This window comes from Onychostruthus taczanowskii, unplaced genomic scaffold, assembly GCF_017590055.1.
Source record: "Onychostruthus taczanowskii isolate IOZ18803 unplaced genomic scaffold, ASM1759005v1 scaffold106, whole genome shotgun sequence".
Classification (NCBI taxonomy): domain Eukaryota; kingdom Metazoa; phylum Chordata; class Aves; order Passeriformes; family Passeridae; genus Onychostruthus; species Onychostruthus taczanowskii.
Window position 1 is genome coordinate 897,606 of NW_024497186.1, and position 13,799 is coordinate 911,404.

Here is a 13,799-nt window from a genome sequence, read left to right on the forward strand (position 1 = left end):
TAAAGCTGGGGGGTCCGGTGGGGCTGAGAGAGGGATCAGGAGCCCGGGGAGGAGGGGGTGCAGGAAGGATTGGGGGGGTTCCCAGAATTGGGGGGTTCCCGGAATGCAGGGGAGTTCCCGGAATCGGGAATCCAGTCCCGCCGCTTTCCCGGCCACGCCCCATCGCCTTATATGTCAAGTCACGCCCACTCGCTTGATATAATTAGCTACGCCCCCTTATTAACCACGCCCCCTCGGCCCGTTTCCCCCTCCGCGTTTCCTCCACGCGCTCTCCCCTGTCCCCCCTCGGCCGCCGTCGGCGCCGCGGCGCGCGCGGGGGGCGGGGCCGGCGGGTAGGGAAGATGGCGGAGGCGTCGCCGCAGCCGGGCCGGTTCTTCTGCCACTGCTGCTCGGCCGAGATCGCCCCGCGCCTGCCCGTGAGCGGGGGACCGGGGAGGGCCGCCGGGGAGGGCCGGAAGCGCGGGCAGGGCCGGGCGGGGGCCCCGTAGGGGGCGGGCACGTGGGGGCGAGGCCTGAGGGGCCCAGGGGGCCTGAGCGGCCGGGAGGCGGGGGCTGCCCTGTGGGGCTCCACCCGCGCCACCGGGGCTCGGGGAGGTGTCCGTAGCGAGGGAGCGGGGCTGCGGCGAGCAGGGGAGAGGGTCTGCGGGAGGAACGGGCCAGCCTGGCCGAGGGGCAGCAGCTGGGCGAGCCGCGGCGGGGGCGGCGCTGCGGGAGGGGCCCTCGGCCCCGTTCCGCCCGCATGGGGGGCCCGCGGCGGTTCGAGCGCTCCGGCTGCCCCGCGGGGAGCCGGGCTGGGCCGGGAGTCCGTCCGGCAGCAGCCCCCGGGCCCAGCTGTGACACCCCCAGCCCGAGCAGCCTGAGCCCATCCGGGGCCGGTGGAGCGGCGCGGGGCGGTGGGGGTTTCTCGGTGGTTTTTTAGGGGGGTTTCATGAACACGATAAAAACCCCGCGGAGGGCGCAGGGAGGGGCACGGCAGGACGTGGGTAGAAGTGCTGTGTAGGCACCTGGGCAGGTGTTTGAATCACACACCAAAATCCGGTGTGTGTGGAGCTTGTCCTGGTGTGGGTGGAAAAGGAGTGCGGGCTGGTAGGGAGGATCTGGTGGATCAGTTGTCGCCCTGCTTGGCTTCCTGAGATGTTAAATGTGATTTGGAGAGTGCTGCTGGTCTCTTTATCCTGACACTTTTCACAGCACCAGGTCCCAAAAGTCATTGCTGGGTGTTGGCACTCAACATGAAAAGTCTCTGAGGACAAGCAGAGCTGTCCCTGCCGGGGGTGGCTGCTTTGTGATGTGTGATTTGTCCTTTTGCCCTCTCGTTTGGGCCAGGGTGGGCCATGCTGGAGCTCCCAGCTCGTGTGTAAGAGTGAGGGCAAGCTCACTGAGCTGGGCACACGTGGGCTGTGGGCAGGAGCCGGGAGGTAACCCAGGAAATCTGTTCTTTATTTCTGTTCAAACAGCCCGTGCTGGGCTGTGCTCACATCTGCTTGTGTGCACTTGGCTGGGCACTCCTGGCTGTGCCAGCTGGGCCCTCTCTGCCAGGCTGGGCCAGGCAGGGAGCGGGTTCTGTGTTTGGGGGCTCAGGTCTGTGAGTTCATCAGCTTGTTTTGGGGATCCCTCAGGTTTCATTCACCATCTGCAGGCGCAGTAACCAGCGCTGCCAAAGGAGGGACTCAAACAGCCCCAGAAACAACAAACTTTGACATTTGTGCTGTTCCAGCTGCTGAGGAATGTGCTGATCCCTGTGCTGGGAGCTGCCAGTGAGCACACAGACACACACAACACACACACAACACACAGAGCTCCCTGGGGCAGCGTGCTCAGGCCACGGTCACTCACCCCCATGCCACGTGTGTGCCCACCAGTTTGTACTGGTGGGAAGCAGCACAGAGGGGGTTTCATGGGCAGGGGGTTTCATGGGCTACAGTCCCCTGTGCTCACACAGGAGACCCTGAGCTCAGACCTGGTGTCAGTGGTACAGAGATGGTTGTTCCACAGCAGCAGACGGGCAGTGCTGTGTGGGAGAGGGAGCAGCCACCTCTCCCAGTCTGCTCCTGTATCTCCCTGGGCAGATGGGACACGTGCAGGGGCTCCAAGCTCTGCTCCTTCCCTGGGGCCTTATCAGGGTCGGCTGTAGTGGCCAGAGGAGCGACCCCAAGGGCCTTATCAACAACTCAGCTCCTTGGGGGAATCCCTCAGTCTGGCTCAGGGCTGTGCCAATTCAACACAGCAGCAAAAGGAAGTGCCATTGTTTTTAGAAGCTCTTAAATGCCTTCTGTGCTGAGCCCAGCTCTGCCAGCACAGGGATTTGGGGTGGTGTGTGCCCGCCGTGGGGCAGGGGATGGGATTGGCTCTGTGCTGCACTGGGAAGTGAAACAGGTCCTTTTCAGGGTCTCCAGTGATCTGGGCTGCTCTGCCCAGGACAGGTTGTAGAGGATAAACTCCTCCCTAACCCCAGGAATGGTGAGGAGGTGGCTGCCACAGGGGCTGCACACTCAGCCTGTCCTGGCACACTCAGTGCCCCGGGACTGGGGTGGTGACAGGTCTCTGTAGTGAGGTCCTGGCTGCACAACAACCCAGAGTGTCCCTGTGTGCTGTGAACCCCAGGCTGTGTTAGTGACAGGGACCATTCAGCCTCCCTGAGCACCAGGACCTTGCTGAGTCCCTGCTGCCATTCCTGCATTGTGTTCTGCTCCTCAAACACACAGCTGGGCCAAAGTTTGAAGGCTGCTGCTCAGGGAACCTTGGGGGTTTCACTTTCACTTCACTGGAACTTAATCAGCAGGTACCTAATGCTGTGTCTGTACTGGGGATTAATCAGCATCACCCTCATCATTTTTAAGCTGAGCTCCCACAGGCTTAGGCTGAGCTCAGGAAGGGAGATGTTGGGGTTTGGGGTCTCTGTGGCTCTGGGACCATGGCATGTGCTGGGGATGGCAGACTGCAGGACCCTGCAGCTCTGAGGTACCACCTCCTTCTCTCACCTGCTGTGTCTTCTCCTGCAGGACTACATCTGCCCACGGTGTGAGTCTGGTTTTATTGAAGAGCTTCCTGAGGAGCCGAGGTAATGTGCTGCCCCAGGGGCTGCTGCTCCAGTGAGCCCAGGTTGCTTTGCTCTCTTCCTAGTTCAAAGGCAATGTTTGATATAAAATGCACCGTTTCTATTGCTTGTGCCCCAGCTTTAGCTCATCTTTCCTCACTTTTGGAATACTGCTTTGTTGGCAGAGTTTGCATCCACAGGCCAATCTGCCACGGCAGTGCTGAGTGCCCAGTGTCTCTGCTGAGGGGTGGGGCAGGAATGGTTTGATTTCAAACAAACACAAAAAGTGGTAGGGAGGCTTTCCCCATGCTGTGTGGTGGCTCTGACCTGATCTGTGTCATCAGGGCAGAGATAACCCCAGAGAGAGGGATCTGGGAATGGTGACTGCAGGGACAGCTCAGTGTAAGTAGTGACTGTGTTGGAAATGAACAGCAAAATGTTGTGCCTGAGACTTTGGACTCTGCCCTGGAGCAGTGAGGTCTGTGTTTCTGTGCTGCTCTGCTGCCGCTGGTGGCAGGAGCGGCAGGAATGTCTTAAAATGTTTCAGTTGTGTTTGTGGGGCCCCAACTCTGACCAGCTCCAGGACAGGCCTGTGCAGGGGCCAGGGGCAATGGGAGTTGCTTGCCTGCTTGTCTGCATAGCCTGGGGCTTCTGCACTGAGCAGGTAATGTTTGGTTTGATCACCAGCCCTGGAGCAGAAAATCCGTCCTGGCTGATCCTGACTGTTTTGGTGATTCCCTGTGACCTTGGCAGAGTCACATTGTTGCTGAATCTCAGCAGTTTTGTTACCATGAATGCAAAGCTTGATTCTGAGCAGGAAATGTTCCTGCAGCTCTGAAAGCAGAAGTCTGACAACAGTTAGAGTTTTCCCAATATCCTGAGCCGTTGGGTTACATGCTTCTGCAGTAGAGAAGTTCTTTGATTCAAGATTAGACTTCTGTGTCTTGGGGTCACAGCGAGCAGCATTTGTGCCTTAAGTCTTCCTGGTGCTCCGGAGGATTAGCTGGTGTGTTTGAGATGGATTGTGGGGCAAATCCTTGCTTGACATCATGGTTCAGGCACTTCTCTGTAGCCTGTGAGATCTAATAGGGTAGGGTAAAAAGGGGGAGGGAAAATTGATCTAGGCAATCAGAAAATCAGCAGCTGAGGGAGGACCAGGTTCTGTTGAGCTGCCTGGGATGGGAGGGGGGCAGAAAAGCCTTGGAAGCTGCTGTGAGAAGATTACCAGTGCTTTTCATTCTCCATAGGAATGCTGACAATGAGACCAGCTCCTCCACATCAGCCACTGATCAGAGCAGGCATCCTTTTGAGGTGAGCAAGTCCTTTCTCTCTTCCGACACCTGCTTTGCTGTTGGATTGAGTGTTTTTCCAATAGTGCATTGTTTAAAAGGTTCCCAGATCATGACAGAATTTGGAAAGGAGGAATTAATATCCTCCACATGCTGCTCCTGCTGAAATCTCCACATACCATATTTTTGCTGTGTGTGTTACACAGGACCATCACTCATAGCTGATTCCCGTCGTGAGGGGGCTCAGCAGGATTTGGAGAGCGGGATTTGGGTGTGTTGCTATGCAGTAGCCTCAGCTCGGAAGCAGCAGTGACACACCAAACAGAAACCAGGGAACTGTGATTATTTCTGCCTTTGTGTGCAATTCCAGTGTCTGTTCCTCACTGAGCTGCTGCTGAGGGTGCTGGTCCCAGTGTCACCCCAGGCAGCTGCAGGGACTCCGCGGGAGCCGAGGGCTGTTCCTCCTCTTGTCACAGTCTGTTCTCTGCATTCCCTCCAGAACGTGGATCAGCACTTGTTCACCTTGCCCCCGGGCTATGGCCAGTTTGCTTTCGGCTTCTTTGACGACAGCTTTGAATTTCCCTTCGGGTCCAACGTGCAGCCGGAAGACAACCGGGACTCGGAGAACCGGCGGGAGCGCGAGCACCAGTCCCGGCACCGCTACGGCGCCCGGCAGCCCCGCGCCCGCCTGGCCGCGCGCCGAGCCTCGGGCAGGCACGAGGGCGTCCCCACGCTGGAAGGGTGAGAACCACTCTGGTGCCTCAGGAGGGAGCCTTTTCTCCCCTTTTCTCCTGGCTTATGGGAGCAGCATCCCAAAGATCTCCAGCACTGCCCTGGGTGTCATCTGTGTCCCGGCTGAGCCTGTTGGCAGCTCCTGCTTTTGGGGTCTGTTGGGGTTGTTGGAGCTGGGTGGTGACATGGATTGTGCTTGGGAGTTTGTCCTGTAGTGGGAAAATATTCCCTGGTCATTGCCAGGTGTTGCAAAAATGTTGTACTTGCCATGAGGAGAAACAGAAGAGAACACCAGACGGTGTTTGTGTAAGTGCATCCTGGGAGCCATTCTTCATCTTGTCAGGAATTGTCCCCTTATGAATCAAATACTGAAACTTTATCAGTGGCTGATCACTCCCTAAGCTGCCATTGCAATTGCTGTAGGGTATTTTTAATTGCCCCCAACAATGTGACAGTATTCAGCTTACTCAGCCTCTCCCTCCATGCTGGGGTGCTGGGCTGGGAGCCAGCAAACTTTAATTCTTACACAATCCTGGTTTTCTTGTCTTTCAGAATTATCCAGCAGCTGGTCAATGGCATTATTGCACCGACCACAATTCCGAACCTAGGCCTGGGCCCTTGGTGAGTTGGAGGATGTACTGCTCTCTCTGACAGTGTCTCGTTGGTGCTCCAGGATGAACTCACTTGCTGTCCTTGCTCTTCAGGGGAGTCCTGCACTCAAATCCGATGGACTACGCCTGGGGTGCCAATGGCCTAGATGCGATTATCACACAGGTAAAAGTGGGGTTCCCTGCTGTCTCCATCCTCCTGTGCAGTGCTGCAGGAGAGGCAGCACCTGTGGGGGTGCAGGGAATGAGGGCTGGGGGGACTGAAATGGGAAAGGATCCACAGTGCAGGGTCCAGGTGCCCTGGCTCAGGAAATGAGTGGATTCTGTGTGCTGCTAAGCTCACCTCTCTCTTCTGCCTGCCTGGCTGGTTGTTTTTCCAGTTACTGAATCAGTTTGAAAACACTGGACCGCCACCAGCGGACAAAGAGAAGATCCAGGCCCTCCCCACCATACAGATCACACAGGAGCACGTAGGTATGTGTCTGCTCCATGGAGTTGAGCATAGTGAGCACAGGGTGCTCACTGGAAGCTCTCTGTAATGTTTTCTTGGGACTTGAATTTTGTCTGTTTGTACCTTTGAGGCATAAAATATTTCAAAATGGGCAGAGAGCTGGAGGGGCTCTGTTATACTCACACAAAAAAAGAGCAGTGTAGGCTGGACAGATTTGCCCTGGGGAGGCTGTAAGAAGTTCAGTGTGGATAGAGATGGAAAAGCAAAAGGGAAGGGAAGGATGAGGCATACCCTGGGCAGGGGGAGGTGGGGTGATGGTGTGGGGACTGCAGAGCACCAGGCTTTCCTCCTGACAGGGATGGAGCAGTGGCAGAGAAGGGGAGAGGGATGATGAGTTCTGAGTCGGGGGCTTTGCGTGTCGTTCTCTCCTCCTCTGCTCAGCTGGGCTTGGCTTTCCCTGTGCCGTGCAGATTCCGGGTTGGAGTGCCCTGTGTGTAAGGAAGACTACACAGTCGGGGAGAACGTGCGGCAGTTACCGTGCAATCACCTCTTCCACGACGGCTGCATCGTCCCGTGGCTGGAGCAGGTGAGTGCAGGGCAGTGCCTGGGGCGTGCAGCACTGGGGGCTTTGTCTGGTCCTGCTCCCCTCTGTAAATATTTTCCTACCTCCATGGTGAGGCCTGAGCACCAGCAGCCTGTGGTCAGAGGATGGAGTGTCATCCCAGCCCATTCCTCGAGTGCTGCCCCCCTGTTGTGTTTCTAATCCCGTTTGCCATATTTCTTGTTTTGTTTTTTGTCTGCTCCCCAAAGCATGACACGTGTCCCGTCTGCCGGAAAAGTTTAAGTGGACAAAACACTGCCACAAACCCCCCAGGACTCACAGGGATGAACTTCTCGTCATCCTCCTCCTCCTCCTCTTCCTCCAGCTCACCAAGTAATGAAAACTCATCGAACAACTCATGAATCTTAACGCACCCTCTGTCCCCGGGGCCCTTCCACTGTCCCCCCTCCCTCCCTGGCCACCGCGAGCAGCCAAAGGGGCTTCCAGAGCAGAGCGAGGGGAGGGGACGAGGCAGGAGCGGTGCCCCCAGAATTTCCTTTTGATTTCTGAAGACACGGAGCCTCTGGGTCCTTCAGAGATGAGAAGCCTCAAGTTCTGTGATGAAAAAGGGGGGAAAGAGCTCTGTCTGTCAATAAAAACATCCTCTTTGCGTGGACTTTACCCATTGCAGTGCGAGGCTGCTGCGCTCCCCGGCTGGGAACCCCGAGGTGCTGAGCGAGTGGTTGAATCCCGAATGGAAAGGTTGTTTGTATGGGTTTGAATTTGAGATCCCTTTCTTTTATTTCTTTTGCTCCTCCTCCCCTTGGATACTATCTTTTCTGCTTTGGAGATTGACGTCTAAAATGGAAGTATAAGGATGCTGCCTCCCCCCAGGATCACCATCTGGGGAGGACCAATAGCTGTCACTGAAACAGGAACTCTCAAGTAGACCCCGGGATCCTTCCCTGTCCCATCTCGAGTCCCTTTTATTTCTCTTTATAACCTCGCCCGCTGATACTCAACACTGAAAGGGGTTTTTATAATCTTAAATTATTACTGTTGTCAATAAATGGACATTTCAGCTCTGCGAGCCATTATGCATGATTTGAGGAAAGCTACAGGGTAAGCTCTGAGGCCACCAAGCTGTCCTGCCTTCCCCGGGCAGGCTGGGCCTCTCTGAGCCCTCCTGCGTGCTGGGAGTTCCGGTGGGAGCCACTGCCAGCCTGTGGATCACTGCACAGGTAGCCAAGGATCGCAGCTGGAATCATCCTCGCCTGGTGTTTTCTATTTTTTACACCTTCTTCCCCTTACAGTCCTGCCCCCCTCGCAGCTGGGGCAGGCTGTTCTGCTGGGCCGACACAGGACTGGGTGTGCAGCAGAACCAGGACCAGCAAATCTCATTGTGACCGAGTAATTACCAGGAAAACAACATTTTGGAGAAAAAAAAAAAAATGTATTGCAAAGCTACTTAAAATAGAGCTGATTAAAACAAGGAGAGAGAGAAAAATATCCAGGTATGTTTGTGACTCAGTTTCTGTGACAGAGCTGGAGCTCGGAGAATGACAAGAATGTCACCAGAGCGGGCAGTGACTCCCTGCCATGTCCCTGCTTCCTGGGCCCTGAGGCATGAGAGGAGAAGCTCTCACCATCCCTCACTGGGAACCCCTTCCCCTCACAGGCACTTGAGGTGGTCAGGAGATTTCCTAGAGGGCTGGGGGTCCGTGATGGTACCACACGTTGGGACTGCTCTGGGGCAGAGGCCAGAGCAGACAAGGGACAACCTGCCCCCATGGGAGCTGCCAGGGAAGTGGGTGGAGGGTTTGGCAGTTTGGGGGGTTCCCTGCCTCTCCCTTGGCTTTTGGGGCTGCTGGGGAAGGTGGTAGCTCCAGCAGAGCTCAGGTGTCTTCTAAAGCAGCCATCACCCCAGGACCTGGCCCCTCCATGAGCTTCCTGAGAAGAGATGAACCTCTGTTAGGAGGGGGAAGGATGGTTTGGTCTTTCTTGAGCCATTTCAGAACGCAGGAAGTTGGTTTGTTGGAGAAAGTGTCACCAGCTGTGCCAGGGCCAGGGGCTGGCAGGGAGCGACTTGCCCGGACTGTTTTTCTTCCTCGGCTTGGCCGGGCAGCGTGGCGGCGCCTTTCATCTCACAGGAGGGTTTATCTCGGGACTGGTGTGTCGGGGTTAATGGCTCATCCTCTGCCAGGGGTTGAGCCAGAAGCCTGGGCTGCTGAGGTGGGTGGCAGCAAGAAGGTCCCAGCTGAACCTGCACGTGTCCATCGGCTGACCCGACACCGAGGAAAGGCTTTGCTGTTTAGTCACCAAAAAAAGAGACCTGGAAAAACCTTTCCTGTCCCACTGTGTTTCAGCTGTGACGGGGGTCCTGGCTCCCCCAGGTGCTTGGGGATGATTTCTCATGTGTGAGCAGTGCTCAGATGGGTTTCAAGTGGGCTGAGCAAAGTCCAAGGTGGGTGCATGGCAGCTGCTGCCCACCTGGCAGGGGCTCACCACAGTCACCACATGGTTAATACAGTGGCTGTTCCCTCTCAGACTCACTTGGAGCTGGTTGGGTCAGAAATGGAACGAGTTTGGTGGTTTTTGCTGGGGCCATTGCTCTGTCTGACGTGACAGTGACCGGGATGCTGGGCCTGGCCAAGGCAGGTGTGAGGTGGTGCAGGGATGTACCCTGGCCAGGACGCTGAGGCACAGGTGCTATTCCTGGCCATGCTGCCCTCCAGGTGAGGGGCTGGTCCTCACCACTGTCCACTGTCCCAGCTGTGTTTTTGTTGGGGATGCAGAGCTAGGCTGAAGGACTGGCTGGCACTGGCTGTGGCCAGGGACAGCCCTGGAGCTGTGTCTGCCTGAGGATCTGGGCTGGCTCCTGCTCCTCCTGCTCCCTCCTTTGTGCCACTGAACCACCGTGGCTGTTTTCCTGCAGGGTGGGTGGGGGTCAATGAAAAGCTGGATGTGGCAAAGGACCAGCTGGGCTCCCTGCCAGTGGCAGCAATGACACTGGTGGCTGCAGCCACAACCACACGGGAGCCAATCCCTCCCATCCCAAGCCAAGTTCACCATCAAAGCTCCAAGACCTGCTCCTGTTCCATACCATGAACACAGCTTTAATTGCCACGGAAGCTCGGACACAGACAACCTGCTGGTACATCCCAGCCCTGCAGAGATGCCATTAGCAGATCCTGGCCCCTGTTCCAGTCGTGTTCCCCAGCTGCACCACATCAGCTCTGTGCCGGGGTGTCCTGGTTTAGGGCAAATTTGGGAGCAGTGGGAGAGCCACAGCCCCGCACGGCTGAGTCTGGAGCATCTGCCTTCCACATCCCTCCTCTGCCGTGCATTAAAAATAAAGCAATAAATAGCAAAAAATAGATATGTACATAAATAAAATAACATTTTTTTTGTTTGGTTTTTTTTTTTTCTTCCTACAGGACCGTCTGGAGCTGCCCACGGCGTTCAGCTGACGAGCATGGGGAGGAAGTGTGTGGAGAGGTGCTGCCGGCGTGTCCTGCCCCCTCGCTGTGGCCTGCCCTTGCTATTGAGCGAGAGGAACATGGGGCGGCCGCGGTGCCGCCAGCGCAGCGACGCGTACGTGTTGTAGCCGTTCTCTTCGATGCGCTCCGTGAACTTGCAGTTGGGGCTGAACTCCTTCTGGCAGGAGAGGGAAGGGGGTGAGGGGTGGCTACGCTCAGCTGGAGCCCCTCGGACCCCAAGAGTGGGGCAGGGCAGGACCCTGGCTCCTCTCTGGTCCCCAAGGGGCAGAGGGGCTTGGTGGGTGCAGTCCCCTGCGGGGGAGCAGGTCAGGGCACGGGAAAGCAGGACCCTGTTCCAACTCTGCCCTGAGCCTCTGACTCTGGTGCAGTCCCTCCCAGGAGGCAGCGTCCGACCTACCGACCCGTAGAGCCTCCCCCGCTTGTTCATGGCCAGGTAGAAGCCGGTGTGCACCGCCCGGATGGCCACGACGCCGACACGCACCGACCGGATCTCAACGATGCCTGCGGGACAGGGAGGCGCGGCATGAGCCAGGGAGGGACGGGCGACCTCCCCGAGGGGCCCTGCCCCTGCTGGCTCTGCGGCCACAATGTCCTTCTACAGGGAGGGAGTTGCTGATCTTCATCCAGAGGCAGAGCAGCCAGAGGAACAAGGGCTGCAGCCCAAGCTGGGAGTGGGAGGAGGAACCTCTGATCCAAGGAAGGTTTGATCTTTACTCCTCTCCTCCCCAGGGTCCAGCCACTTCCCAGAAGCGGGGCTGTGCGGGAGGGATGCCAAGCACATGGCACGTGTGTCCTCCCCTCATTGGCAGCTCTGCCCGTTCATCCATCCCCAGCGGTGCCCCGGGGCCCTGAACCACCTCCCGCAGTGCCCGGCCCGAGCACACGCAGGGCACTGAGGCTGCCGTGGCTCTCGAAAGGGCCAAGTGTGCATGGGGGTGACAGCGACAGCACACATCGTGTTTTGGTGGACGAAGGCACGCGGACAGAGCTCTGCAGGGACAGGAACACGCCAGGACAGTGCCCTCTGTGGATGCCGGGTTTCCTAGTGGCACAAACGAGGACAAGCGGCCGTGTGCCCAGCACTGTGGGCTGGCGGGTGGAGGAGCACAGCAGGACATGAGGATGAGCCCGGGGGGCGGCTGCAGCCGGGCTGTGAAGCCACAGCTGGGCTGGCGTGCGTGTGCCCCGACCGCCGAGCTCCGGCTCGGCCGCTAATGGGAAAGGCATGTGGTCAGACCAGCGGCTCTGGCACGGGGAAACACCCAGAGCATCATCGGGGCCCCTGGATTCCTGCACTGCCTCACGCCGGCCAGCCCGGAGTGCCGCTGCCCGCCCGCCAGGCACACGGCAGGGTGGGAAGGGGAGAAGGAATGTGCAGTGAGAGCAGTGTGGGCAGGGCAGCAGGAAGGGCTGGAGCCACAGCAGGACCGGCCACTGGGCACCACTGCAGGGGCTGGACATGGTGGGAGGACACACAGAGGTTTTGGCTGGTGGCACACACAGCGTGGGGGCTGCAGCCCCAGGGGAAGGGCTTTCATCAATCTCCCGGCGTTGCTGGCGTTCCCTGGGCATCACCTGCCTGCGGGAGGCTGGGAGGGCAGGGTGGATGCAGCACTGGGGCAGCGTGAGGGCTCCCGAGCATTGGGCTCCCCCGGGATTTTCAGCCCAGCTGCTTCAGTGCTGCCATGGGAAGGCACTGACGAGGGCTGTGGAGGGGAAGGGCTGAGCAAACGCCTGTGAATCCATCCCACTTGATCACTGTCTGAAGCTGCTGCTATTTATAAGGACTTGTGCTTTTCTAAAAATAACCCCCTTCTGTTCCCAGTGCTCCGGCCGGCTCTGCCGCCCTTTGTTTGCAGGTGCCTGGCCAGTACCTGGTCAGAGCCAGCTCCCAGTGCTCCCAGTCACATTCAGCCCCAGAGGGGTCTCAAGGAGGTGGGGCAGAGCAGGGGTTGAGGTGGGGGAGTCCCTGGAAGCTCCCCTGTCACCCTAGAGCTGCCAGTGGGGCTGGTCCAGCAGCTTCTGTGAGGGCTGTGGAGCAGAGCCCGCGCCCAGCCCAGGCGCACGCAGATAAGCAGAGTGAGCCTCATGTACAGCCCGGAGCTGCTCTGCCTGCCAGGTCCCATGGCCACACCATCGAGGGAACGTGTTGGGGTGCTTTGTGCTGGCAGTGTGCCTGGTCGGGACTCCCGACAGCCTCCGACACCACAGGAGGGTTCCCTGGGCTGGGCTGGGCTCCCGTGTCCTGTGGCTGCTGGGAGACGTCCTGTGCTGACCAGGAGATAGGGCAGCCTCTGCTGGACCAGGACATGGGCTGGGGGTCCTGCAGCCCTCCTGCCCCAAACCCCTACACCTTGTCAGGGCACCTGAGGGATGCTCAGGCATCCCCCTTTCCCAAGGCCCCCATGATCCCTGTCCTTGTCCTGCCAGCCTGGTGCCCCCATCCGTATCCCAGGGGCTGGGACCCTGCACCCCGATGGGCAGCTGATACCTGGGCACTTGCAGCCCTGACTCTTGCTGAAGCCATACAGGGACTGCCACGTCCTTGGGGACTCTGTCCCTCTGCCCACCCAGCTGTCTTGAGTCCCAAGCTTGCTCTGCAGGCAGTGGCAGCTCCATGGTCCCCTCTGACAGGGATGTTCTGCTGTCCCGCATCGGACAGCTGCCCCATTCTGGGACTAGCATCACGGCAAAGCTTCCTACATCCCCCACTCTCTTCAGCCTTTTTCCCCCCAGTGTGTTAGTGGGGGAATGATCAGATCCTCCCAGTCCATGGGGAAGGCAGGGTAGGGAGGCATCGTGAACTGGCAGGAGGAGATGGAACAAAGGACCCCCGAGAGACCCCCTAGGACACCCCAGCCGCTGCGAAAGCAACGCCGGGTGCCCGGGCAGTGCCCGCCGGTGTCCGCGCCCCTCTCACGGCTCCCGCAGTGCAGTGACGGGGGCGAGGGCAGCCGGCGCCGGTTGCGCTCCCGGAGCGCGGGGGGACAGCGGGGACCGGCCGCTCTCGCGCCCCCGGAGGACCGGGCACTTTGGCTGAGATTTCCCCAGAGGGAAGAGTCGCGGGCTCTCTCCGAGCCGGGCATGGAGGGCTCCCCTCGCCGACCCGAGGCGCCTCCGTCCAGCCTCCGCCCCGGTCCGGCCCCGGCAGCGCCCGCCTCCGCCGCAGCCCCGGCAGCCGGTGCGATCGCGCTCTCGCCCGCCGTGGGCGGGGGCGGCCCCACATCCCGGTTCTCCCCGTCCCGTCCCCGTCCCGGTCCCCGGTCCCGTCCCCACTCACTGCCCGGCCGCTCCCTCCAGCGCGTTCCCTCCACGCCGCCGCTGCCGTCGATGCGCAGGAAGAAGCGGGTGGCGGAGAAGAGCCGCCGCCAGCGCACGTCGCCCTCCAGGTGCCCGTAGCTGCGGGGGGGCCGCCGGCCGGTCCCGGTGGCACTGCCCGGTCCCGGTCCCGGCCCCGCCAGCACGGCGAGTGCCCCGGCGAGGCAGGCGGCGATGGCGGCGGGGCCCCCGGGGCGGGGGCTGGGGCGGTGCCTCCCATTCATAAATCCGCGCCCCGACGGCTGCCCCGGGTCACCGGTCCCGGTCACTCGCCTACGACCGCGGGGCGCCCGGTTGGGGACGGCACACTCCGGTATCCGCCG

The 13,799-nt window shown here is 59.4% G+C and overlaps 2 protein-coding genes across 4 annotated transcripts; one reads left to right on the forward strand and one right to left on the reverse strand.

The window, feature by feature from the left end:
• The first annotated feature begins 243 nt into the window (after window positions 1-243).
• On the forward strand, window positions 244-10,297 carry RNF126 (ring finger protein 126). Of its 2 annotated transcripts, none has more exons than XM_041415482.1 (9): window positions 244-416; window positions 3,003-3,061; window positions 4,285-4,348; window positions 4,826-5,067; window positions 5,611-5,679; window positions 5,763-5,832; window positions 6,047-6,140; window positions 6,588-6,703; window positions 10,096-10,297. In XM_041415482.1, exons 1-9 carry the CDS (start codon window positions 342-344, stop codon window positions 10,126-10,128), a joined length of 822 nt encoding a protein of 273 aa, XP_041271416.1. In that variant the 5' UTR covers window positions 244-341; the 3' UTR covers window positions 10,129-10,297. The 2 variants fall into 2 exon arrangements, with proteins under 2 accessions (XP_041271416.1, XP_041271407.1); XM_041415473.1 differs by lacking the exon at window positions 10,096-10,297 and adding an exon at window positions 6,928-8,167.
• FGF22 (fibroblast growth factor 22) lies at window positions 10,121-13,700 on the reverse strand. 2 transcript variants are annotated; one of them, XM_041415503.1, is made up of 3 exons: window positions 13,439-13,700; window positions 10,556-10,659; window positions 10,121-10,312 (listed from the first exon to the last, which is right to left on the reverse strand). In XM_041415503.1, exons 1-3 carry the CDS (start codon window positions 13,698-13,700, stop codon window positions 10,121-10,123), a joined length of 558 nt encoding a protein of 185 aa, XP_041271437.1. The 2 variants fall into 2 exon arrangements, with proteins under 2 accessions (XP_041271437.1, XP_041271428.1); XM_041415494.1 differs by having other exon boundaries at window positions 10,121-10,315.
• Between the last annotated feature and the right edge of the window lie 99 nt (window positions 13,701-13,799).

Excerpts from the sequence above, each read along its gene's own strand:
- RNF126 (XM_041415473.1), top strand. The coding sequence starts at position 342 with ATGGCGGAGGCGTCGCCGCAGCCGGGCCGGTTCTTCTGCCACTGCTGC. Across the intron at positions 417-3,002 it reads AGATCGCCCCGCGCCTGCCC|GACTACATCTGCCCACGGTG; the intron begins GTGAGCGGGGGA and ends CTTCTCCTGCAG. Across the intron at positions 5,068-5,610 it reads GGCGTCCCCACGCTGGAAGG|AATTATCCAGCAGCTGGTCA; the intron begins GTGAGAACCACT and ends CTTGTCTTTCAG.
- FGF22 (XM_041415494.1), bottom strand. The coding sequence starts at position 13,700 with ATGAATGGGAGGCACCGCCCCAGCCCCCGCCCCGGGGGCCCCGCCGCC. Across the intron at positions 10,660-13,438 it reads CTGGAGGGAGCGGCCGGGCA|GCATCGTTGAGATCCGGTCG; the intron begins GTGAGTGGGGAC and ends CCTGTCCCGCAG. Across the intron at positions 10,316-10,555 it reads GGGGGAGGCTCTACGGGTCG|AAGGAGTTCAGCCCCAACTG; the intron begins GTAGGTCGGACG and ends CTCTCCTGCCAG.